Raw genomic sequence first — 27,246 nt, forward strand, 5'->3', positions numbered from 1 at the left:
GCTGGGCCCAGACGGAGCCACAGCTCCCCCCCTCAGCCCTCTCTGGCTGAGCTCCTCTCTGAACAGACCCGACCTCGTCCTAAGATGGTGCCCACCTTATATACTCCCTCTATGTGTGAGCCCAGGTGACTAGCACCCAATGGGCTCCTAGCTATACCCAGAGTACCTCCCCTATCTGCTCCTACACTACAGGGATATTCCTCCCCCCTCCCCACTCCCCACTCCAGCCGGGGACAGACTCTGTCGTACCTGCACATCTACCTAGTGGGAGTACCGTTGTTCTGTCCCCCGGAAATGGGGTGAGTGTAGTGCATGCAGCTGTCTGAGCTCTGTCCCACACTCCATCCTTACCCGGGAGTGGAATACCACACCTCTGGGTCGAGGTGCAATACCCCTGTAGCAGCCGAGTCCTCGGGGTGCTACACTTACTTACACAGTGCCATCATATTCTACAGCAATGTCCCCATTGGGGCTCACAACCTAGATTCCCTATCAGTACGTGTTAGGAGTGTGGGAGGAAACCCACACAAACACAGGGAGAACATACAAACTCCTTGCAGATGTTGTCCTTGGTGAGATTTGAACCCAGGACCCCAGCGCTGCAAGGCTGCAGTGCTAACCACTGAGCCACCCTTACAAAGCTGGGCTCATGTGGACCTGATACAAAAAGTAAAAATGCATGGATATTTGGCAGAGGAATCCTCTAAAGTCATTTAGCCTCATATGAAAAACTATATGGCTGCTTTATGATTGCAGCTCTTTCTTCCAATCAGTGTCCTTTAACATCCTCCAGCGCACCCTTGGGCTTCTTAAAAAGGGCCACCTTAGCCTTGTTCTGTAACATATGTCTATGTGCTGTGTTTGAGCAGGTTGCCAAACTACACCTAGTTTCCAAGTGTTCTGGAATGTGGGTGTGCCCCATGTGAGAAATACGGGCGAGGGACCTGCACCTGTCACACTAGTAGCTGGGGACCTGGAGAGGGTGCACACACCGGGAGCTGTCCTTGGGCCCTTTATAGAAGGAATGTGTATTTATCGCTCTGGGATTGTGGATTAACCAGCTTGGATTTGCCTGACTGCTCCTGTTCTAAGGTGAGCCGTTCACCTTCAGCTCTGTCTATGGCGTTCATATTACCGTCAGCGGGGTCAGCAATAAGCACTGTGCAAATGACGCTTCCCGATTTGGAGAGGAGGTTTTTATTATTTTCCTTCTTTATTTTCGGTCGTTTATTTTATTTCGATATTTGCTCTATTGTTCTACGAGCTTAGAATATTCTATGTCCACCTCTATTCTACGTCCACCTCCGGATAATCTGCTTTGTAATACAAGTATCTATTTACAAAACCATTTAAGAAAATAGTAAATATTTATGTAAAGTTCTTTTTGGAATGTTTGGTCCAGTGGATCCACACTTGGGATCAGGAGGGAAAGTTTAGCTCTTTTGGGGCGAACCACATCATATATTATGGTTGTGCCCCTTCCTCTTATCCATTGCGATCCCTCCGTTGAACTGAATGGACATTTTGTCTTTTTGCAGCCATATTTAGGTCCGTTTTTTGCATGCAAGTGCAGTCCAATTTTTTTCATGGATGGCACTCTTACCTACAATAGTAAATGGGGTCGTTCACAGGTCTGTGATTTTTGGCAAAATTGCAGAGACACGTCCGATTTTGATCCAAGTGTCGAATGAAAATTGGCAATGCAAGTCTATGGGTTCGTCCATCCAAGTGCAGTCCAATTTTCATGGACTAATAGTTGGAGAAACTTTTTCTTTTTCACATGCGAGAAAAACTCTTGAAACTTGGACCAAACTCTGATAAAACTCTTGAAACTCTGATCAAACTCTAATAAAACTTTGAAACTCTGAACAAAATCACTGATGACATTCGTTCAGTTTTTTTCAAAGAACCTGACATGTGAATGAGCCCTAACTCTGTAACTATCTATTGATCCATGTTAACCTTCTGTAGACAGAATAGATACATTTTCATAGGTACGCACACCAGAATGACTATCAGTGGGACTGGATGTATAGAAAAATGTATCTTTGGTATACATTTGTGCACTAATCTTTGGCATACTATTTTTTTATCTCACTTTATTCATGTTCCATCTTATTCTTTATCAATCACCCGAGACCTTTTCGGACGATTTGTGACATTTTAGAATAGGGTCTTACTTCATTGCAGGCAGCACAAATTGTTCCTCATTTACTAAGGTTGTTGAGCAAGTTTTCGGCATACTAAGCAGAGTTTATTTTTCTTTAATATGTTCGCTATGCTCAACGCTTTTGTTTTTCATCTCCAATGTTGGCTTGGCTTAGTGGTGTTGGGGTTTGTGCCAAATCTATTATTGCCATGTGTCGGTTTGCAATCTGCGACATGTCAATTTTTGCAGCATTTTCTCAGCAGATTTGCCCTTTGTAATGGAAAGGCCATTTTCACACGTATATTTAGTGAGGATATTATGCACAGATTTCTAAGCTGAAATCCATAGCATTTCTGCCTCTAAAAGCCACACAGATTTTACTCTTATTTATGCAATTTTCTGGGTTTTTTTTCTTGCAGAAATGTAACAAAAAAAAAATATATAGGTTAATGGTTTAACCTGCAAATTTGGGGTCTCGATTGAAATAAATGGGTAAAATCTGAATTTCCGCAACAGAAATTGAAATGCTGCTATAAAAGCCAATTTCCAGGCAGATTTCAAACCAAAAAACTAAAAGCATGTGGTTGAGATTAAAAGGAATCTGTCAACAGGATTTCACCCCCAAACTATTTATATGTGCATGCAGCTCTTTCAAAGACAAGTCCAACAATACCTGGTCAGTCACATGGTCAATCTGTTCCTCCATTACTCAGAAATCAGTGTTTAAATTGATATGCCTGAGGTCACACAGCATGGAGGCTGCCAGTCAAGCAGGAGAATGCATGGGGAATAGAGCTGGAGTGACAGAGGCTTCAGATCTACCATAGCTCTTCAGCCTCATTTGTATATCAATTTAAAAGCTGATTTCTTAGTAACTTATGCAGATTCTCTTCAGAGATCAAAAGGACTTGAACTCTAATGCCCCCTAGTCTTTTTTTCTCTTTGAAAAGCCTATTTGCATATTTAATTTCCCAGTGGATCATCGCATGGCCTACAAGTCTCCTTGCACAAGCTAGGCACTCCACAAGGAGAGACGTTACTCCTTAGACCTCAGTAACGGAGGAACGGACTGGTCATGTAAAGATATTGCCAGACTTGTCTTTGAAAGATCTACATGTGCATATAAATAGTTTAGGGGGGTGAAATCCTCCTGACAGATTCCCTTTAAGTAAAAACTCTACTGTAAAATGCTGCGGATTTTGCATGCATAAAATCTGTGTGTAAAATCCACGCCAAGTATGCAACGTCTGAAATCTGCTGCATATCTGTGGCATCGCCTCAATGAAGTTTTTTGTTGCTGAGGGGTTCCACTGTGGATATTTCACTGTGAAATTCAGCAGCAGATTAGTCCTTGTGGACCTACCTTAAGGCAGGGTTCAGATGACCATATGCAAAAACATTTTTCAGCCAGAGAAAACTGCCGATTTTTTGCCGTATGTCTGTGTCGTGCATCCCTTTTTCACACGAATAATTTAATACATATATAAAAGGATAAGCAAAGCTTTCTATGTTAATAAGTGTAATGGATCCGTGAAAAAAGCTTGACATACCGTTAGTGACCTGTAGGTGATCCATTTTTTGCGCACACATTGACTTATATGGGGGAGTCTGATCCAGAGTTTGGATCACAGTAATGCAGGCTGCGATTTTTTAACTCGCAGACTATCGGTCCATGTGAACTACCCCATTGACTTGCATTGGTCTATATGCTCTCCTTGCGTTATCAATTTTGCATGCAGACAGCACACGGTCCATCTGAACGAGCCCTAAGACTCAATTCCCATGAGCGGTGAGACATTATAAGGAATATGTCATTTAAATGATTATTTTTTTTCCAATGCATAACAAATACCCGTGCCCAAAATGGTTAAAATTCAACCCTTGAGCAGAGATTGAGGACCCAGGAGTGGAACGAAGGGTTATGTTTTTTTTTTACATTTTCTCATCCATGGATGTGAAACTGTTCCATAAGCTTTTATGGGTTCATGCTTAAAAAAAAAAGAATAGTTTCCTGCCAAGGTCCACAAGATCAGGACTAATCAAAATATTCAGACCAGTGATGTCAAACTCAAATACAGAGAGAGCCAAAATAAAAAACTTGGACAAAGTCGCAGGCCAAACTTGATATCTATTACCAGCCCTCAATACAGAATAATGGGCCCCACATAGTCCTCCATACAGAATAATGGGCCCCACATAGTCCTCCATACAGAATAATGGGCCCCACATAGTCCTCCATACAGTATAATGGGCCCCACATAGTCCTCCATACAGTATAATGGGTCCCACATAGTCCTCCATACAGAATAATGGGCCCCACATAGTCCTCCATACAGAATAATGGGCCCCGCATAGTCCTCCATACAGAATAATGGGCCCCGCATAGTCCTCCATACAGTAGGATGGGCCCCGCATAGTCCTCCATATAGTAGGATGGGCCCCGCATAGTCCTCCATACAGAATAATGGGCCCCACATAGTCCTCCATACAGAATAATGGACCCCACATAGTCCTCCATACAGTAGGATGAGCCCCGCATAGTCCTCCATACAGTATAATGGAGGGCGGTCCAAATATAATCACCCTGCGGGTCAGACTTTGACATGTGTGATTTAGACCATGACATGTATTTTGTTTTTGCATTTCTAATAAAAATGTATCGATCATATTACATTTATAGATCCTTTTGCCAACGACCGTGCGCAAGTAAATTTCAATGCATCCGACTGGCCCTGAAATAACAACAAATTTTGCGCATTTAGAAAAGCTGAGATTTTTGCTGTTGGTGAAGGATCGGCTCGAATTGCGTTGGCTCATCTATTTTCAGCCTTTCACACAGTCATGTTTATTATTACACAATGGCCTTTTATTGACTGTAGCAATGATTGGAAGTGAAAGATCAGTTCTGAGTCAGCCATGCACTATGGTCCGTCACGGGACGGGCGATCCTTGTCATCTTCATGTCATCACATGGGAGCAGCTTTATTTATTATGGGGCAAATCTCAGCTGAATCATAGAGGATTTGCGCTACTTCTTGTAGTTAGACACTTGGAGGGTATTCGCTAACATTATTGGTGCCGTCATTGCAAGCACAAACATGTCAGAAGTCACTTCCGAGTTTTATGACGTTCATAAAGCTTCTGTATATTACAGCTGTTATCCTGTCCCGTGATGTTATTGTGCGCTGAATACATACTGTCACCCTCCTGCTGTAAAGGCAAAATATAGACATAAAATAGGGCTCGGCAACTCTCTGTTATTATTTCAGTGGCCAATAGAAGACAAAAAATAGGTTGACTATTCGAGTGGTCGACCATTTGGAAACATTTGTCAGATTCAACAGTGATTGACAGGTGCTGTGTCCCTTTAGGTAGAAGTGAGTCCAGTTCAGGAGAAGAGTTTAGGGTGAAGGCCCCCATAAACGATGGATGAAAGCCAATCAAACTTTCCAGTGTCATCAGGACTGGCCGTCCATCTGATGTACATGGGTGACTTCTAACTCTACCCCGACAGATGAAGTTGGGTGGAAGAAGGGTCGGGCAGTTGGAAATTCGATGTTTTCAGGGAAGATAAGCCTCAGCCATAGGAGTCTGGCTGCAGTTTTTCCTTTTTTTCCCATTGAAAACACATCAAGCTCATGAGGATGGGGGAATCTGAAGTGGCGAACATTCATTCGACAGTTATCTCATGAGTATGGCCAGCTTTACAGACACTGCCGACAGATTGTATTTCTGTATATATTTTTCTCGCTTATATAGCACCATTAATTCCACAGCGCTTTACAGACATTATCGGCACTGTCCCCAGTGGGACTCACAATCTACATTCCCTATCAGTATATCTTTGTATTGTGGTAGGAAACCAGAGAACCCAGAGGACACCCACGCAAACATGGGGAGAACATACAAACTCCTTGCAGATGTTGTCCTTGGTGGGATTTGACACCCGCTCTACAAGGCCACCATGCTATCTACTGAGCCACTGTGCTAGCCATTGGGGCACCGTGCTAACCAGTGAGCCACAATGCTGCCCATATAAATGAATATTAATAGGCAATCTCTTACACTCCTCTTCAGAAACCTCTTAAGTCCCCCATACACCTTAGGTAGCTGACAGATGAATGATGGTTTAGTTGATTGTTTCAAAAGCGGCGCTCTCTCCAGGCTCTCCAATACATCGGAGAATTTGTTTGGCCGAGTGCTTCGGTGTTTTCTGTGAGGAAGCTGGGGGAATAAAAGGATTGTCAGTGTGAAATCAAATATGCTGGATCCTCATCTGTCGGGAGAGAGTTGGAGGTCCCCATATATATTAGACTGTTGGCCAAAACCCTTGGTGGACGTTAGACTAATGTGCTTGGTGGCCTTAAGGGTCTCAATAGAATTTTTCCAGACATAATTTGGCTGCCATCTAACAATATTAAAAATATTTCCAATATCAGGTCTTCTAATTGCTGTATAAAGGACAGCCTCAAGTCAACCTCTCCTCGACCTGACATGGTTGTTTACAGACAGCAGATGACGTTCAACAGCAGAGCAAATGTACATATCATAGACTTTACGTAAGATGACCCTCCAAGGCTATCCTTAGAAGTTACGATATCTATCCATAGTCATTACACTGAAATGTAGGACAAGCTTTAGTATTTACCTGATTTTAGACCTTGGTCAGTCATCAAGCTCATTATGTTAATCCCTTTCCTACCCTGAGGGGGTCAACTGGTTTAGCAATTGTCAAATAGAGCACACACTGAAGGCGCTATTCGGACTGCTTTTACAGAATGTACTGTCAGTGTGTACAGATGACCTCAACTGATTTCTTTGGAACTCGGAACTCCTCCTAAAACTATCGGTATTCGGCTTCTTTCTTTCGGGAACCTTTTAGAATTTTTCTCTGAAGTTCATTACTATAGAGGCCCATTGACATGTGCCGATAATCATCAAATGAGTGTTGGTAAGAACTCTCGTCCCCTATTACCAAACAGTGTAAATATGCCGGTAATTGGATCATTTATCATGATTGTGTTTGATGTGCTGGCGCCAACGTGAATAATTTTATTAACGATTGTTGTGTTCCCAACAGTTTTTGAAGGTCCATGTAAAAAGGCCGGTAAACAAGCCTCGGTCGTCTTGAATATAATTGATGGGTAGTCATCAAAACAGACTAAAATAGGCCTTTACTCAAGGATCTTTCTGGGAAATAAGAAAGTTCATGCAATGTTGTCTTTTATTTTCTTTTTTGGAGTTTTTCTTTTAGAAAAGGCATCTAAAAAAAGACAACAAAGTGAGAAAGGACCTGGAGGAGACGACATCGATTGTGAAGTTCAGGGGTGCAACTAAATGTAGTGCAGAGATCGTAGCTGTCCCATGGTCCTATAGATTGTTGGAGCCCAAAGGTTCCTCTATGTATACTAGAAGACCGTTCATATAAATGACATGTAATGGTTGGGGACGGGAAATAAGAACATTTTGAAAGACCCTGGTTAAGCGGCCAAATCAGTATTCCAGTGCCGCTGACCGTGAGCCATGAGAACCACCTCCTAACCGCCGGCATCCTCTTTAGATTGGCCAGCCTGACCCAACATTGTATATGCATAACGCCAACAGAATGGCCAATCAAGAGGAGTCAGAGATGCCAACGGGTAAGTGGTGGCTCTCAAGGCTCCCGTTCAGTGGCATGGACTACTAACTGATCTGGTCGCCAGACCAGGGTCCAATGAATCGATTCTCTCCTTTCTAGTCGGGACTTGTTATATTTTCTGCACTGGGATCCATGGGCTTCGAATCCCACCTCTCATGAGGTTAGTTAGGAGAAAAGGGTGAATGAATATTTTCTGCGCTCTCACTTTTAAGTTCCATATTATTAGTAATGGAGAAGAAACATTTTTCCACTGTTGGGCGTCATACAGATGTCAGGAGCTGCAGTTTTCCCACGAATGTATAGCACGTTCCTGAGTTTCTAAATGTTCTTAATGGATATGTACACATTTTATATTGACATGTACATACCTGGGGAAAATCCAAGTGACTTACGATGTTATTGCATTTGTTAATGTCTTAAATGAACCAGTCATATTCTTTAAAAGGGGCTATTAAGGGTTAAAAAAAAAAAAAGTGCTCTGCTTTTTTTTACAAGAAAAATAGCCGCATGGACTACATCTAGTATGGCAGCTCTGTCCTACTTACTTGAATGGAAAAATTGTATATTCCGATTAACGCCTGTTGATGCGAGTCTGCACCATTTTTGGGAAAAAATACCCTTTTTTTCTAATCCTAGATAACGCCTTGATACACAGCTTAAAAAATATTTTTGCACACATTATTGAAATACTCTTCTTAGAATGAGTATTTTTATATTCAAACTAATAAAAATTTTTTTTTTTATATTTTCTGTATTATTCTGGGCTCCAGAGTAACCCAGAAAGAACCTCCGGAAGCAATACATATATACTGGTATGCGTAGTGCAGTGTTTAAAGGGATATTCCAGGTGTAAGTATTGATGGCCTGTTTTAAGGGTATCAGGTCAGTGGAGGTCTTACTCACTGAACCCTTGCTGATCAGTTGTTGGGTGGGAATCTTTTCTTACAAAACTATATATCAATCTACTCCGCTCCCCCTGCTCTATAACATGGAGCCCAGGGATAAGACTGCATTTTCACGATGACAAATCCCCTTTAATTCTGCAATTTAAAGGAACGTTCTGAACAAAGCTGATTTAAGGAACAGAACATTACAATTAATACATACATAATTTTTCTAAATCTTTCCTACCCTTGAAGGAGCTTAGTTATCAGATAACTATGTGCACATACCAACTGATGCAATATGTAAATACCATAAAGGGGTGAAGTCTGATACTGGTATTTGTATTGAAGTAAGAGCCTCTACAATCCTGGAGAAGAAACCTTAGCGTATTAAAGAATCCAAGGAGCACATGCAAGCCCAATATGATAACCAGGCTTTTACATGAATTCACCTTTAAGGGCATAGTCAGACTACTGTATAAATCGGACTGTGATCGGAACTTAGTGCCTGGACTGGCCGGCGGCACTACCCACCCTAATAGAACAGCTTCATGCAGCTGTCACGCTTGGGTCGGTAGAGCCGCCGGCCAGTCCGTGCACTAAGTTCCGATCATAGTCCGATTTATACGGCAGTCTGAATGCGTCCTAACTGTTGTTCAAGATCACAGCACTCCCCAGTCAGCAGATTTACTAATTACTGTAGGAGGGTGCAACATTGCTCCGAACTGTCAGTTTCCAATGCTGAATTATCGGGCAGCTTTTCCTCTACAGCATAAGAATCAAAGGAGGCGCTGAAGTTGGACTAGGAGCTAACTGTATGTTCTATCGATCCTGGCAAGCTTCAGAGCAGCGCTTACAAGCTCGACTGGAACGAGCTTGTAAGCACTGCACATGTTCATCCACCACTGCTAGACAATAGCAGTGGCCAGTCCCCTAAGCAATGAGCTGTAAACTATAAACGGAGAAGAATTTTAAAGAATAGAAAATTAGGAATTTTTTTCTCAGAAAAAAAACTATTTATAAAAATGGGAATAACCCTTTAAGCAGCTACAGTCCATTACATTATTGAGAATTATGCAATGCTGTCCTGTTTCCTACATACCCTTTAAGCAGCTACAGTCCATTACATTATTGAGAATTATGCAATGCTGTCCTGTTTCCTACATACCAAGGTGATTTGGTTCCTGTTATCTCATACAATCTCAAGCCTTACTGTCTATCCTGGGAAAGGCACAGCGCTGAGTACCTCTTCACACTTAAGGCTTATTTTTGGCAGTGACACATTGTGCTGATAGACGATTGATGAAGCACATTTAATTACCCTAATGAGTGTGAAGGGGCGTCCCCCGCTTCTCCTTGTAATGTCGCTCAGGGCTGTGTTACTGCAAGAACATTTCAAGTTATTAATAGTCCTAATAAATTGCAAAAAAATAAAATTGACACATGGTTAAATATAGCAAAATATCATTACAGGGCTGTCTGGATTAGAAAATAAATTTCCTAACACCCTACAAGGAATCTTGATTAAATGAAGGACAATCCCATACATGACCCTCCTTTATTAACCAATGCAGAGAGCAACTTGCAATATTCACACTGGCCACTGGGGCTTTTTTAGACTCGTACTTCTTGTCCTTTCATGAAGAGTTTTCAGCAGTCTCCTTATCAGCAGAGACGTCATTACAATGACGAGTAACAGCTGATAATGCAGGTTCCACCAATCATAATAGTTGATGTCACAGCTGACCCTGCTCTATTTCACAATGACCTTTGTACACATTCATTACAAAATATAGGGTCAGACTCTAACCATTGTGGCTATGTACATGTGTTGTTTCCTGAAACAGGAAGTTAGAATCTAAAAAAATTCCCAGTGGCCGGTGTGAGAACTGCAAGAGTTCTACATTTTATTTTTCATACCGATTGTGATAAATTATAGCAAAAAAAAATCTTGTTTCTTGTGTCAAATATGTCATTTTCTGATGACAGCTTCCCTTTAATCAGCTACTTGTTCAGCTACTTAAAGGGGGTTGTCCAAAGTTGAGATCCTTTTCAATATTCCCTGAGCTCGTATGACAAAGCAATGCTCATGTACACCGCTTGGTTAGTGTTTATTACCGCTTCCCCCCCCCCCCACCCAAATGTGCAATGTGATGGACACTAATGAAAATCGTACATGCTCACTGACTAAAGCCGGCCATACACCTGAGAGAGCTCTCGTCTGAACGTTAATTCAGCAGACCACTTTCTTTCCGACTCCCCCACACACGAGCACTCTGCTCAGCGCCCTCCACGATCAGTTGATCAAAGGGGCAGTGGTGCACCAGAAGTGGCACAGCGCCATACATCATGTAGTGGCCATTAGTGGTACTGCAAGCTCTTTACCATGCACTCGTATGGAAGACCTCTTGCAGCCACTAGTAATGCATTAATCTTTTTTTCTCAGGGAGCATTACTTGGCCTGGGATAATCCCTATATAAGCTGATGCCCTTTTACAAGGAGAAACAGTAATACACGTAATGGAGGAGACCACACAATGAAAAAGTAATGGATACCCTTGAACGACTATCCAGCCCTGTGTGCATCTTAGTAGATTAATGCAGGCAGATGTCTGAGTCTTGTGGTTACAGATATATTTGTACAGGTTAATAGGTAACTTCTGCTGACTCTCATCTACATGTTCTAAAGCTGTTTATGAAATACTTACCGAGCTTATCTAAGTGTTTACAATGCACTTTATGCAGATTTTAGTACTTAAAGGGGTTGTCCACTCTTGGGAACTTTTTTTTTTTTCTTACTTAAATGCATGCATTTGGGGCAAAAAATACTTTTACAATTAGGTTTGATTAAAAATTTTGCACTGTTTGGCTTTTACAGGCTTTGTTTTTCCTTCACATTCAACTTTGATGTGGTCACAAAGCAGATGAGAGATGCTGATAAATAGACAGATAAAAGTTCCAAACTCTCCTATCTGACCGACCTAGTGTGGTCTGACTGACAGATTCTCAGTTAGCTCATTCTGCAGCCAACAATAGACAGCACTATAGGTGAGACATTTTTAATGAAACCCAATTGCAAAAATGATTTTTAGCCCAAAATACATATACTTAAATTAAAAAGGTGGAAAACATCAGCCCAGCTGAACTTGCAGACTGGAGACCTGAGTCAATTATCGCTCACCACTCAAGGCATCCACAGAAATTAATTGATGCCCAATGAGCCCTATGCAATTTTTTTTGTTTTCTCAGTGGCATTTTGAAGGGGAGGTGAAGTAGGAGGTCATCTAGGGTGCCATTAAAGGGGAAGATTTATGAGATTGTTGGGGAAGGGTGCACTAGGGGACAATTCATTGAATGACAGTCCATAACACTACTGTCATGTCCGAGGGTGATAGTGCATATTGTATAAAAAACACCACTTTAGTCCGCAAGAGAGATTGCCCCATTGCTGATTTTTTTTTTTTCTATCAAACCTAGGATAAAAACAATGAATAGATACTCTTCAGAAAATAAATTGTAATAGTACATGTACAGGGTTGGACTGGCCCACCAGAGAACCGGAGAATCCTCTGGTGGGCCCTCTTTCAGGAGAGTTTATAGTGCAAACCATGCAACTGCTATGGGGCTCTTGAGTAGGGGAGAACCTGGCTCTACCATCTGTATTTCACCAGTATCTGAACAATAAAGTGATAACTGATCGAATCAGCGAGCAGAGCTGAATCCTAACCTTGTGTATCTTACGGCTAAACCAATGGATTAGTTTTGTATACATGAAAGATGGGCCCTCAGAATCAAGTCCTCTGGTGGGCCCAATGTTCAGTCTTACACTGTACATGTATATAACATAGGGCAATTTGACACTACTTTGATTAAAAAAGTGTAAATCATCCAACCACGACAAGGTGACCCTATTCAGGATGGTCCTATCTTTAGTATCTCTCCTCGCTATGTGCCAGCAGGCCTCAAAATAGATGGGGCAGAGCAGGGCGTAGACCTGACTGAGTTTTCTAACAGCACATGCCCAGATGGTCCCCATCAATAGCCGCTTATCCCAGAAATGAAAGCAGTGGGGCGCCATACCAAGAGCATGCCCTAACTAACTTTTTAAAGATTGAATGGTAAAAGGTGAAACCTTGAAGTGGCCATATCAAGGTCCTTATGAAAGATTAAGAAGTTGTCTTCAAATCCTTCAAATGAATTTCTGCAGATGCATTCCTGTCCCATTAGTATGTGAAGGGCTGCCAGGTTTTATCCTATAAATGGACAAGGTGTGTCTGTTTGTACAAATCTTAGCTGTCCCTCCTGTGCCATTTACATGTGCAGAATGCTACATGTAACTGCATAAGCACAGTAGTAATGTGAGCAAGCACTGCGGCCATGTTCCAAATATCATTATCAATATTTCATGATCTGTGAGTTAGGAGGCCGGAAAAACTGTTACTAAAATAACTCACCAAAATTCCAGAATCCTTCCCCCCAATACGTAATCTGACGTATCATAACCTTTAAAGAAGTTGTGCCAAGTTTTTTAACTTATTCCCTATTGATAGAATAGGAAAACTCTTACTGACCACTGGGGGTCCAGCCTGACGATCCTTAGAATGGGGTCCATCTGAATGGATAGGAAGTCGGGCATGTGCACCTCTGCTTCGTTCTTTGGTCTATGGAAAGCGAATGGTGGGGAGGTGCACATGCTCAAAGTCAGGCTTGGGATCTCTGGGGTCTCAGTAAGTTCTCCTCTATCCTATTGATGGGGATAATCTAACAACTTGGTTAAAACCCATTAAGAACTAATATAGATATGTGTAGCCATACTTTTTCATCATTTATGGTAAAGTATTTGCGTATCTTCGCCCTTTTAGGACAGGTCACACCCCACTACCAACCCTCGAATGGGCCAATATCTAGAAAATCTTGAAGGAACTTCAGAAGTCCAAGCAAACCCTTTAAAGGAATGTAAAGGTATCCGTCTCACGCAAGCAATTGTATCAAGCCACCAGTATTATAAATGGTGCATGGTAGACGAGGCCCTGCTACAGGTTTTATATCAGGCAAGGAGCCTCAAGTTACGCATTTGTGACTGATCTCAGAAGGTCCAGGATAATATTATTCTAATCTGGTTAAAGTAAACCGGTCAGCAAAACTATGGTTACTAAACCACTGACTGGATGCTATAGGGTCAGACTTGGTGCAAAAAGGATGCCGATTATGTAAACTCCACCCCAAAAATTGGGCATTTTGGAGCATGTTTTTTAAGGGTGTTTCCACGGCAGGGACTAAATGTCCCAATATTCAAATGTTGGCACTTATGTAGGTCTGAGAACCTAGGAGAAAAAAAATGCAAGTAAATAAATAGTAATACATGTATAAAACATAAGGGACTTACTTGATACTATTTTGATCAAAAGAGTGTAAAAACCATCCCATCACGACAAGGTGGTCACTAACTCTAATATTTCATGACGCCAGCAGGTCTCAACATAGATGGGGGCAGAGCAGGACCCAGACCTGACTTTAGTATGTAGGTCTCATAAAAATATTTGTAGATATCCCCTATAGAAATCTTTAAGAAGATGGATAAACCAAGTTCTAAAACATCCAATCTCTTGGTCATCTGAGTGGTGCTGCAGTGGTGACTTACACACGGTCTCCTCACTTTTAGGGCTCATTCGCACGCCCGTTTTTCATGTATGAGTGCGATCCGGGATTTTTACTGATAGAACCTGTACCTATGATACTCTATGGGGATTAATTCAGTCTATTTTTCTTGTACATGTAAAAAAACCAAAACCCAAACGTCTGAATAAGGCTTTACCGAGCACATGCACTCCATAATGGTTGACTTGGCACAGCTAGGCGATACGTCAATCAAAGAGTGGACGTGCGAAGAGCCGCAGCACCACACAGATTACTATTGAGACTGGTGCATGGCGGATTATATAAATGTTTCCATCCAAATAAAATCAGCAGTTTCAGTCGTGACCCATCCACAAAGGTATTTACGAGCCTTAGATCATCCTGCCTGCGGTTTAATAACCATAACTTTGCTGCCAAATTCCTTTAATTCCACATTAAGTGGCCCTTTAAGAAAAACTCAGATACCGCGCTGCTTGGTTTATGCCCCTATAATCAGGGGCATGTTGTTATTGTGGGGCTTAGCACTTTTACAATCCATAAAAAAAAAAAATCATCTTGGGTTTATTATTTCAGTGAAGTTTATGTAGAATGACGCTCTGTAAATTCCACTGTATATGATGGGTTATCTGTGTCTTCCTCATCTTCCATTGGCCTCTTTATGTGCCATGGCCAAAAACTGACCGTACACATGTCATAAAGTGCCCATACACATCGGATGTACAGCTATCTGTAAAAAAAAACATGAATTCCGCTGGCATTTCTCCCATACTTAAACACTTGTCATGGTTGAGCGCTTCTGTGTTCTCATTGAGAGAATCCCCCCCCCCCCCTACACAATACATAGCTGTGCGAATTCATCCAAATTGATTGTTTCAGATGTCTTTTAGCTAATTTGAATGGTAGCCTTAAAGGATTTTTCAGTGAGATTTTTTAATTTGAACTGAGCACCTCCACCAATTGCCGCTGTTCCACTGATTCCGGAACAGGTTTTCTTTTTCTTCTGTGCCTTTTAGTTCCAAAGTTATGCACCTTGGCATTAGAGAAGCAAATTTTCTCTTCACTAAATGGGCGTGTATCATGGAACCTTTGTGGGCATCGTCCTGTTTTGATTGGCCAGTGTCAAGGGAGGAAAAGCAAAGTTGTGTGGTTTGCTGGAGGGGAAATTTGCATCTTTACTTCCAGGGGGCATAACTTTGGAAAGGAGAGGCACAGAAGAAAAAGAAAAACTGTTCTAAATTCAGCAAATCGTTGACAATTGGAAGAGGTACTGAGTTTAAATGAAAAAAATCCAGTGAAATCCCTTTAAGTAAACTGCCAATTTTGCCAATGATCTGAAGTGTATGGGGCCAGTCCACAATTACTTCTTGGTGAATGAAGGATCTAGAATATTGGGTTTCAGCAGGGGTGTGTGGCTCTATGGGAACAGAGTTAGGCCACGGCCCCACTAACCATATTCGGTCACTATTTTTTCTCAGGAGTGGGAGCCAAAACCAGGAGTGGGTGATAAATGCAGAATTGGTGACTTGTTTCTATTATACCTTTTCTCTGATTGTTCCTCACCTGGTTTTGGCTCCCACTCCTGAGAAAAAATACTGACCAAATACTGATAGTGGGGCTGGGGCCTTATAGTCTTACCTACAAAGGCCACATAAAACGACACTAGTATTACTGTAGGCAGGGGGCCCTATTACAGTTAAACAATATACACTTTACGCTAAAGAATCGGGTGGCATGAACCGCCATGTCTGCATGAATCCATAGGGTATGACCACACTGATTGGCAGTAGCTGGTATATGACCCTAAGTAGAGCGATATTGCTGAAGTAGAAACTGAAGAGGAACCCGGTAGCGTCAGTAGGGGCGGCGGGGAGATTAGTGTTGGTGCATACGGTTTCTTTTTTTTTACTTTTTTTTTTTTTAACCCGTTCTGAGCCTTTCGTAGGACATTTTTACCTCCTGGACAACCCCTCCAGGTCACTTGAGCCAACTACTATCAGCTTGAATCTGAATTCATTGACCCTTTTAAAACTGAGCCTGTACCCAATATGACCTCTCTTTATATGTCCATATGTGAGTCTGTATCCACCGTGGCATCTTCTGTTCCACTGATGGGTAAATCCAATAGAAGTTAATAATTACTATATTACCCAGGAACTTGTGTCCAGTATAATTTTACCAAGAACATTGTATATTGACATTTATATCCTGAGCCTAACGGAGCCCTTCCCGGGAATACTGCCACTCCTCCGAGGAACTCTCCTGGCCCTTTTTTGGTGTTTACACGCACCTCTTCTGCCCCATTAACTCGGGATACCTGGGATACTGGGAATCCAGGACAGTCCTATTATATTTAGGGGTCAGAAGTGAATTTTTTTTCCCTGTTTCTGCCACTTCAGACATTTTGGAATATCCTTTGTAATGTCTTCTAGTTCTTTATCTACAGGCTGGGTCTTGTGTCAGTATATAGATGATCCCATTATTTATCAAAGAACATCTAATATTTACTTTTCATAAGATGAGTAAGACTTTTTTATATGAAGCAGATCGAAACTGTATAAATGTAGAAAGTCACCGCAAAATAAACACAATTTCAACAGATTTATATTGTAAGACGGCTTCCAAGCAATTACAGAGGACATATCTATCGTCTTGTTTCCCCATGAAATAACATTTATTGTAGCATCTTTTTTGTATTTTGTCGTTCTTCTGTTAATGCTCCAGGTTATGTAAAATTAAATTGACAACTGGGTGTTACCATTTATTTTGTAGGAGGGATTATCTGTACACATCTAGCACGTGATTGAACACTCTCAAGAGCTTTTGTCACGGGTGTAGCAAGTGTGACAGACAGTCGTTCTGAATCCAGCTGTAGAAGGTCACTGTGCTTGGCATTAGACGCCTTCTTGATCCTCTCATCTCTGTAGTGTAGTGATATCCAGCTTCCTTCAGGACCTAGCAGTGACCTCCACCTCCTGCTGCTAATTGACACACCCTTGTTTGGTAGTTAAAAACTCGGTCCATGCCTTTAGTACTAGTAGCCTGCTAGTTTCTTCTTGGACTTCCCTTGGGGGACAGTTGGTGTTATCGATCTGGTGTCTTGTCAAGCTAAGTGTTTCCCCTTTGTTTGTTTACCTTGTTGTCTTTAGTCTGTAGTGGGGCCTGACTTGTTCTCACCCCTTCCCCTCCCTACCTAGGGCCTAGATCTAGGCACATTCAGGGATTAGGTTTCCTGCTCGCGATGGGTGCGGAACCTATATAGGGACGGTATGGTAGGCAGAGTGATATTGGATCTGCCTAGGGGTCTCCACTCCCCCTTTCCCTAGTTGTTGGGCTCCCTTCCCCCTCTTTGCGTCATTGTACACTTGTTCCTTCCCTCACCTTGCGTGACATTTTTGAAGGAATACACCACTTTGTCACGGTGCAATATATTCCTTTCCAGGAATAGTATCCAACTGATGTAATATTACTGGATGGCGTTTATGCTACAAATAAAGAAACATGGCGAAGAAAGATTAAAAAAAAAAAAAGAAAACATGAAAAATGTATCGAAAAATGTATTTGTGCCTGAAGAGGAACGGCATGTACTTGGTGTAGATGCCATTCTTCAGTAGTTGTTTGTTTGTTTCCTAGAATTCATTTGATACTGTGACCACATTCATGAGGATTATGCAAAGAACTTGCAAACTTTCATATAATTTAATAGTAAAAAGAGCATCACAATATACAGTATATTATGTGTTACTGAGGCCTTGGGATGTTTTCATACAATTCTGCTTTTTTCACAATATCATTGATTTTCTTACATCTTTTTTTTTTTTTTTTTTTTTTTAAATTTCTACAATTGTAGCAACATTTTGTTCATCTGTGCCTTCATACATGACATGTGCAGTGTGGATATGAGCATTAATCATCCTATCTATAGGAGGATCTCCGCGCAAAGGGAACAATGGATTACTGGGCACTGGGAGTTTTGGGGAAAACACTATTGCACTTTTTCATGGATATGTTCTTCCTTTTATAATTCTCTTTCCTTTTGATTCCTTTCTTGGCAATGACTGAAAAAGCATCAAAAACCGATGCATGAAACATTGATGTTTCCAAAAAAAACTTGTGCTGATTTACTATGGGCAGCAGGGTGGCTCAGTGGTTAGCACTGTTGCTTTGCAGCTCTGGGTTCAATCCCACCCAGGACAACATCTGCAAGGAGTTTGTATGTTCTTCCCATGCTTGCGTAGGTTTCCTCCTGGTTCTCAAGTTTCCTCTCCAAAATCATACTGGTAGAGAGTTTAGATTGTGAGCCCTGATGGGGACAGTGATGTTGATGCCTGTAAAGCGCCGCGGAATATGATGATGATATATAAGTAAGAAGAATAATATATGCTATTCTAAATGCACCAGAATTCAAGGCAACATGTCTGGCATCACATTTATGTGTATTTAGATCTTCTTTCCAACACACTTGACAAGGGACTGATGCCAGTCAGATGGGAGGGACGAATGTAAAAGTATGACACCGTGCACCATAATTGTACCAAAGTTTGGAGCATAAAGTTTTGGACTAAACTAGATTGTGTAAACTAGGCTGTCTGAAGGTGAACCACATTTATGAGCCATTTTATTAAGTTTGGTGCATTTTAAAAAGTTCGAAAGTTTTAGTAAATCACCCTTGGGCTAAGATCCAGAACTTTGTGAACCAGTCACGGTTGTAACTGTCTCCATGTGCTCATCCACACAGCAGACACCTGTCTGCGATTTACATGCACATAGGTTAATATTGGTCTTCGTCCGGTCCGTTGTTCATACAGACAACATATGGACCAAAAATACGCTCTTTTGAACTTGGCCATAGGTTGTGTTCACACGATGTGATTGTAATGCATTTTTTCCCCCGAAAGAATGGATTTTAAATTTTTAATGCATTTTTTTTTAAATTGCAGAAAAATAACTCCATTGTCTGAACACATCTTTAGAGTATTTTACTTTTCTATCATGGAATTATTTCCATAGAATTTGAAACTATTGTATAAAGTTAAACTTATGGAAGTATTTGAATTTTTTTAGTTGTGATGAATGACTTTTTAGTAATTATTTTATATTGGTGATGGCTATATTTAATTTTAGTAGAAATGAATATTGAAGTTAAATTTCAGGACCCAAATTGGTCTGGCAGCGGTTTCTGATTTGCCTATCCTGAACCCTAACGGCGTCCGAGCAGTTCTCTCCCGACGTCGGCGGCCGAGCTGTTCTCTCCCGACGTCGGCGGCCGAGCTGTTCTCTTCCGACGTCGGCGGCCTCTATATACTTCAGATGACCGGCCGTTCTCAGGGAAAATCGGCAATTTAGAATGCTTAAGGTGGTCTTTACGTTCTTCTGGGTGGCGAATCCATACCTGAATGTACCAAAGAAAATGTCTGCTGAATTTTGGGTCTTTGGAGTTGTGAGTCAATGCAAAGTATGGAACTGCAAACCAATAAACACCTGTAGCTTTACTCATCACCCAATTGTTAGGTTACAGAATTAATAGAATTCCTAATTTATATATATATGCCCTATAAAACAGATTATGGGGCACATGCTTATTTAGGATGATAATGGTGGCCATAAAGTCTGTTTACTAGACCTAATGCATGGAGTGTAGAAGGTTACTGTGCCACTCGTGTAATTATAGTATATGCAGGTCACTGTTGTGTTCAGACTATTTCCTTTTTTTTTTTTTCTTTATGATCGGTGGTTACGTTCCCATAAAGTAATTAATGATGGTTCCTGAAAAATGCACAAAAAGAAACTTCTCACTTTTTTTCCCTACCGCATGGCCAAAGGGGAACATATTAAGTCACTCGCCACCTAAAACCGGTACTGCTGAAACAGAATCTATGGGCTGAAATGGAATATTACTGCATGTTATTAATGCCCTCATACCGGATAACACCTAGCTGAGATTCCCAGAGAATGTTAGAAGCTTATGTGACTCCATACCTTGCAGTCCAGGGTGACACCATAGACTGCTCTCAGAGAAGACTGAATACCATGTCCTTTACAGGCACACTATTTTTATTCGGTGACTGGCACAATGACCCCAGTGGAAGTCATACTGAATGACACACAAGCTAAAAGAATAGTTATCTACCTACCTGGCATGCAGAGCTTGCACCATGCGTGATGTGAACACGTTTTAATGGACACCTTTGGGTTTCTTTTTACTTAAATGCATGTATTTTAGCCAAAAAACCCACAATTTTTGTAACTGGGCTTTATTAAAAAAATTTAAATTTTTCGTTTTTACAGGCTGCTGGGTTGCTGAACGAGTTAGCTAAGAATATGTTTCTAAGAGTTTGTAAGCTCTATTATTTGTCTTTTATTTTAGCTGCTTGAAGCTGATTTATGATCACGGACCACATCAAAGTTGAGCTGAACTTTGATGTGGTCATAAATCAGCTGAGTGGAGCTCATAATAGAGTTACAAACTCTTCTGTTGAGTGGTGGAAAAATGAACAAAATCAGTCTGCAAAATTAATGCATTTAAGTTAAAGATGTTCGCATCTTTTAACTCTTGCTTTACTACTCTTCTTATTGATTCAAACAGGTTGTCGATATGAGGAGCAATGTCAACTGACTGTCTTTAGTTGACTGCAACAAGCATCCGATAACTGCAGTCTCTGCGCCGTCCATAGTCGAGTTGTTGATCTCGTTCCTTCTAATCTGTGTCCTGCAAACTATAGAGTTAAAAATTTAAAACCCTGCAGATTGCTAGAGTATTTTTTGTGGGGGTTGACCATCCTCATTAGTATGTAGTTTTAACTGTTACCTTTCCAGAGCGCACAGTTTGGAGTGAACATTGTTTGCCAGCAGTTTCTAAACTGTCCTCGGTAAATGGAACAATACAACTTAGCAGTCTTTAATCAGGTGGTTGGTACACCAGGTGCCCACTGAATATTGGAGTCTTCTTCTTACTTTATCCAATGGCACTGCCAATTTTTCGACTCTGTATTTGATCAGTGCTTGGTAGACCCAGCAGGAACCCGGCTGACTTGGAGTGCTGCCGCCATTGCTCAGTCTGTGACACCTTTGGACACATTGGGGATGGGTTAGGAGAATGACCCTGAGTTCCTCCTGCTCTTGCTTCCACTCTACAACCTATGATGCAGTTTCCACTCGGTACTACACTCCTCTCTGCCCAGGCTTTTATGCCAAACACAACACACAGAAGGGCTTCTTATAAACTAAAATGCCCTTATCCAATCTCTTCCCGCTCCCCTATCTGTTGGCTAAACTCCTCGCAATGACAAGTTTTTACAAGCTAATGTAATTTATGCTTCCTAACAATCTTTAAACAAGTAACAATTCTAGGAATATCTAGACTGTGATTTGAAATGTTTGAAGGCTACATCAATGAGGAACTTTGTTTTAGGGCACAAACCGGTCTCTAAAACTCCAACACGATCTTGACTTTATTGCAATCATTTGGAACCCTAAAAATCTTTTGGTCAAAGTGAAGGATATCTGGGAACATTTTTTTCCCCATTCAGGTCTTTTGTTGGGGTTCTAGTCCCCCTAACTCGTACTCCTTTTAACCTTTTGGTGTATGTAAATTCTATGCCTAAAATTCCGAACTTACTGTCAAGATGTTTCATAATTTTCATGCAAGTGTTTTTAAAGTTATTGAAGGACACCAATATGGTGCCAAAATAATTTTATTCTAGCCACAATTGATGTTCACTACACTACTAGTTCAACTTTAGTCATTAGGTCATTTGTGGTTGTCCTGAGGAAGGAGTCAGATGGTATTAAAGCACTTTTTCATGATATCCCTTGGATCATAAATCAGCAGCGCATATCATAAATCTACATTACCCTGGTATCAGCTCTACTTTAGTAGCACCTTGAAGGCTCCATTTCTTTTCTCTAATGGCATCTAGGAGCTGCCATATTTATCCCCACCACCTTCTTTATAAGTTATGTGGACCCATGAAGGTCTTTCTGTCTCCAGAAACCTTAAACTGTTGGCAGTTGACTGTGAGTTACCAACAAAGGCTCCTGGCGCTAAAGGATGGCAAGCCTGGGAGAACATGTCATAGTGGGAAGACCTCCAGAACTAGCATCAAGGAGCCATTTTTCCTTACTTTGTAGGGTCTTACAACATGTCACAGTTAGAAGACCTCCAGAACTATCATCATGGAGCCATTTTTCCTTACTTTGTAGGGTCTTACAACATGTCACAGTGGGAAGACCTCCAGAACTATCATCATGGAGCCATTTTTCCTTACTTTGTAGGGTCTTAGACTTGAAGATGATGAATGTATCTGTAAGTAATTGTGTTCTAATTTTTCTAAGGGTCAGTGACACATCCAGCCGTCTTACCCTATAGTTTTTACCGAGTCGGCCATTGTCCCTCTTGAGTATTTACAGTCGCTCTGATAGAAATGTTTCCATGTTGAGGAATGTAACCTATTAAAAGATCTGTGTATCTGTCAGTCCCTCCTCCCCTGCGTCAGAGCTCAGCTCAAATTATTTGCTATCTCCGAATGCCAAAGCAGCCTCAACATTGGGCTGGAATTTAAGGCTCCGCATTCATGAGACATAAATCTTCAAAGAGCATCACGCACCTACCTTTAATCAAAGTGTTTCTGCACGCTTGTTTGTCTCATGATTTATACCTGCATTTTTAATTGATGGCACAATAACCCTTTAATAACCAGGTAGACCCAGACACAATTTTTGGTATGTGCTGTTACTTATTGTTTCCGGTATTGCAGATGTTTTTATGCACAAGTGCAAAGGTGTCATGACAGTCTCTCCTGGCTGGAGAAGAAAAAACTATAGTGCAATTGTTCTATAATTCCTTTTTTTAATTCCTACAACAATCATATAAAGGGTTTTTATAAATAAGAGAATTAAAGGCAAGGTTTTGCTCTTGTAGGCCATTGTTTTTTTTCCTCTTTTTAATTCCTCCGTATGGTTCTACAGCAGTGCTTCCCAAACTCCAGTCCTTACGGCCCCCAGCAGATCATATTTTAAGGACTTCCTTAGTTTTGCATCGGTGATGGAATTATTATCAAGGTGTCAGAACTTTGCCACAGGTTCTCTGCCCTGTGCAATACTAAAAAAATCCTAAAAACCTAATCTGTTGGGGCGCGGGAGACACTGTTTGAGAGAGATGGGCCTTTTCTAGTGCACCTTTTTATGGTCTATAGCAAAAAGGCGTTGCTCAGAGGATCCTCGGGGGCGTTGTGTTTAGGCTACTCCACATTATTACCCTGTTAGTCACGCCCCCTTCTAAAGACAAGAAAAAATAGCAATAAATAAAAAGTACCATATCTTTAGAACAGTATGGCACATTTAAAAAAGAAGAAAAACTGAATACTCAGGGGAGCAGCGGGAATAGAATAAGAGTAAAAACTGTCCACTTTTGACCTGGTGATAAGTCCTCTTTAAATCAGATATAAATAGTAACTTATTAAATCTTCTGTAGCCAATCCATCCCAGGTCCCAGCCTCACGCTTAACCCAGGAAAGTGTTAACCATTTCCGGTTATTTCAATAGCTAAGCCAGCTCCCTCTCCCTATACATAAAAAGGGGCTGGCTTAGCTATCGACATAAGCAGATAGCCAACACCTTTCATCACTGTCACATGGGAGGAACGCAATCAGATGAACTGGATGACTATCTTTTTATTAGTCTTGCATCATTGTTTTAATAGTGCTCTGGATGAAGTATAGTTAACAACATGCTGGCACAGTTCAGTTGATTGATCATTCAGAACTACACCCTGGCACCACCTTCTGCTAATGTTACACTCATCACTAAATGATGTATTAATTATATGGATTCCAAGGTGTGAATCAAACGAAGCAAGCAGTTCCATCTAAAATATGAAAGGGTAAAAAGGTTCATAAAAATTGCAGTTATCAAATTGACTCCTTCCCCTAGAAATTAAATTCTTCATCTCCAGTTATTTAGAATTTTGATTATCTAGTCAGCCGGTTCATCATTAATACAGAGCCCAAATTGTCATCTACCCGGCCCATCTAGACCCATTTCGTGGTCTTGAAACGCACAAATTATATAATTTGTCCATCCTGTCTACAGCTTATCTACTGGTGTAAACAGTGAGCAAAACAATGATAAAACTCTAATAATCATAATACAGAATGATTTCCAATGCTTTATATGTGTCTTCAAGGAGGACCTGTCAGCAGGTGGTCAAAATCAAAACCAAGCATTTTAGCTCTTATTTTATTCCCACTGCTCTCTTGAGTATCCCACTTTTTTCCTTTTAAAAATTCGTCATAGGGTTCCAGAGATATGGGCCTTTTATTTGGTGTTAATTGTTATGGTCTTTACTAAGTGGGCGTGGCTCAGTGCTCCTCGGGGGCGTGGCTCACAGGACTCCTCAGGGGCGTGTCTACAGACTGCTCTACATTAGTACCTTGTCTGTACCCTTAGAAAAGTCCTAAAAATGTCCATTCTGAGAAACATAACTTTTTTTTAAAACCTAAATCGAAATAGCCGTATGAGGCCTTGTTTTTTCTGGAATAAGCTGTAAGAAAAAATTCTAGGTGCCGTAAAATTGCGAAAAAAAAATATGATCTTTTTTTTTTTTTTTTTTTTAACTGTTTTGTCAATGTAGCTATGTGAGGACTTGCATGGAAGCTGTCCCCCTTTTTTTGTTGATAACAACTTGAGTTACATAGAAATTTTAATCGCCGTTTTCTTGCATATATTCAGGGAAGCGTGGCAACTTGAAAACCACAATCCTGACATTTCGATTTTTTTTTTTCTCTTTATAGTTTTTATGGTATGGCTAATTTTTGTTTTATATTTTGATGGATTGAAATTTTACAGATGTGGTGAGACTAAATTATTATTTTTTTATTTTTTTTGTCATTAAAGGGGACAAAGGTTCCTTTAGTTATTTTTTTTTTATTTCATATTTTTAAAATTTATTTATTTTTGTTTATTTTTACATACTGTAGGGCAGGGTTCCCCAACTCCAGTCCTCAAGGACGTGAACCTCTAATTATTTGTTCTATAACCTGTAGTGCAGTATGTAGATAATGACGTTCTTCACAGGAGGACAAAGTTGGAAACTGTGCTCCTTCAGCAGGCTGTGGGGTAACCCATCGGACCCCCACGATTGCGTCGTGGGTGGGGAGGGGCATGAGAGGCGATTTGTGCTATTTAAAGAAAAAAACATTACTTCTGCCCTCTGCACTAACACTGGTTAGCACTGCATGGACATGTATTTAAAATGTACGTGTCTTTCTAAAGAAAATCTGGAAAAAAAATCATATAAAGCAGGCGTTGGTGGACATACCAGTTTAATATGTCCATGAACTGTCCTGATTCTCATGCACTGCCACATAGAATCAATTACTTTTCAGTAACTGGTTCGTCTTCATCATCATTCTGCCAGCACTATTGGTGCCAGAACTTCCTTCACCTCACTTCCCATCCTACATTGCTCCATATATGTACTAAAATTGATATCCCTCCTATTTATGCATTTGACAAATGGTAGAGCAGGAATAGATAGATAAACCTCTGCCCTCACTTTCTGCAATCCACCTTTGAAGACTCTGCTGTTGACACCTAAGAGTTCGCCCTTTCTAGTCATTTTTTGAGGGTAGAACAATTAACTTAGTTTTTAAATGTGCTAATTTGTAGATTATCCATTCACCACAATATCTATTAAATGAGATCAAATTGTCTGAAGGTGCATGACTTGTAATCCTTTCAATTTACAGGGATTGTCCAGCCTTGTTGATGACCTATACCATAAGCCCGGACAACCCCTTTAACATTATATCCCTATTTTGTTTACATTTTCTTCTAAGCGTATGAAGAAAAATAATGAATATTTATTTTATATATTGTATGAAGAATATATTTGTGCCCATGTTTTCTTAAAACGTTACATTTTCCTTGTTTTTTTTTTCAGATATTGAGCATGTTTTAGAAATAAAAATATAAGAAAAATAATATATTATTTTTTTTCTCTACAATTAGGAAGAAGATCTCTTTAACCAAAGCATCAAAATGAGTTCCTCACCTCGGTATGTACTAAGAATGACACTAGGAATAAAGTTACATTTAGTTTTGAACTTCTTTTAGAAAATTTGAAGAAGTTTTAAAGTTTTTCTGTGTGCCGCCATATGGTGCACCCATACAATACTTCTCAATATGGCACCTCGTCGGTTCGCTCCTTCTATGGGAGCATGAAATATTCTGCTATCCTAATTCTTAGATTTTTTTCTGCTTAGATTGATGACTTTCCAGGTTGATCTTCCATTTCCGTTTCCTCCTCACACCTTGCTCCTGCCTGTGCAGTAACCTCTAACCACATGATCTGATATATTCTTGCTTAGGGATTTACTGTTTGTTTTGACTACCAGCTTTTACTTTTTATTGTGCCTTTTCTCTGTTGTTTCATCAAGTTAATGTGATACAATGGTAGAAAATTTGGCAGCTGTGTTAACAATCTGCCCAACTCTTATCTTCAGCCTAATCTGGTCTGGAGCTACATGACAGGTGTAATGAGGAACATGGAGAACTGTGAATAGAGGGTGGGGAGCGAGCGGGAACTGCACTCAGTACAAACCACTCCAGCCAGATTCTTTTGGGTTCACCCATAACAACACTTCCGGTCTAGCTTTGTGTCTTCTCTTTCACATTCATACAGGATGAAATTTTATGGCAAAAAAATGCTATAAATACTCCATTCCAGGCATTTGCCTGGTGCACGTCCTCCAACACTGAGCGTTTCAATCAAAACCATTTACCTTAAAGAGGAACTAAACTTTTTTTATTTAAAAAAAAAAAAAAAAGTTTAGTTAAGTTACTCTTTAAGGTAAATGGTTTTGATTGTTTGAAAATAATTTTGTTCAGCAGGAAAAGTTATGAAACTTTGTAATTCATTTTATTAAGGGATTTGTCTTCAT

At 40.6% G+C, this 27,246-nt stretch overlaps 1 protein-coding gene across 2 annotated transcripts in view; it reads left to right on the forward strand.

The window, feature by feature from the left end:
- The first annotated feature begins 919 nt into the window (after nucleotides 1-919).
- Nucleotides 920-27,246, forward strand: part of EPS8L1 (EPS8 signaling adaptor L1) — a 75,426-nt gene continuing 49,099 nt past the window's right edge. The window contains exons 1-2 of one of the 2 annotated variants that reach the window (XM_073656373.1): nucleotides 920-1,092; nucleotides 26,315-26,361. In XM_073656373.1, the coding sequence (XP_073512474.1) occupies nucleotides 26,345-26,361 (17 nt within the window). In that variant the 5' untranslated portion in view covers nucleotides 920-1,092; nucleotides 26,315-26,344. The remainder of the gene's footprint in view (nucleotides 1,093-26,314; nucleotides 26,362-27,246) is intronic. The other variant, XM_073656372.1, reaches the window with a different exon arrangement.

This window comes from Phyllobates terribilis, unplaced genomic scaffold (assembly GCF_046119375.1).
Source record: "Phyllobates terribilis strain yellow unplaced genomic scaffold, ASM4611937v1 Scaffold_12__6_contigs__length_324123572, whole genome shotgun sequence".
NCBI lineage: Eukaryota > Metazoa > Chordata > Amphibia > Anura > Dendrobatidae > Phyllobates > Phyllobates terribilis.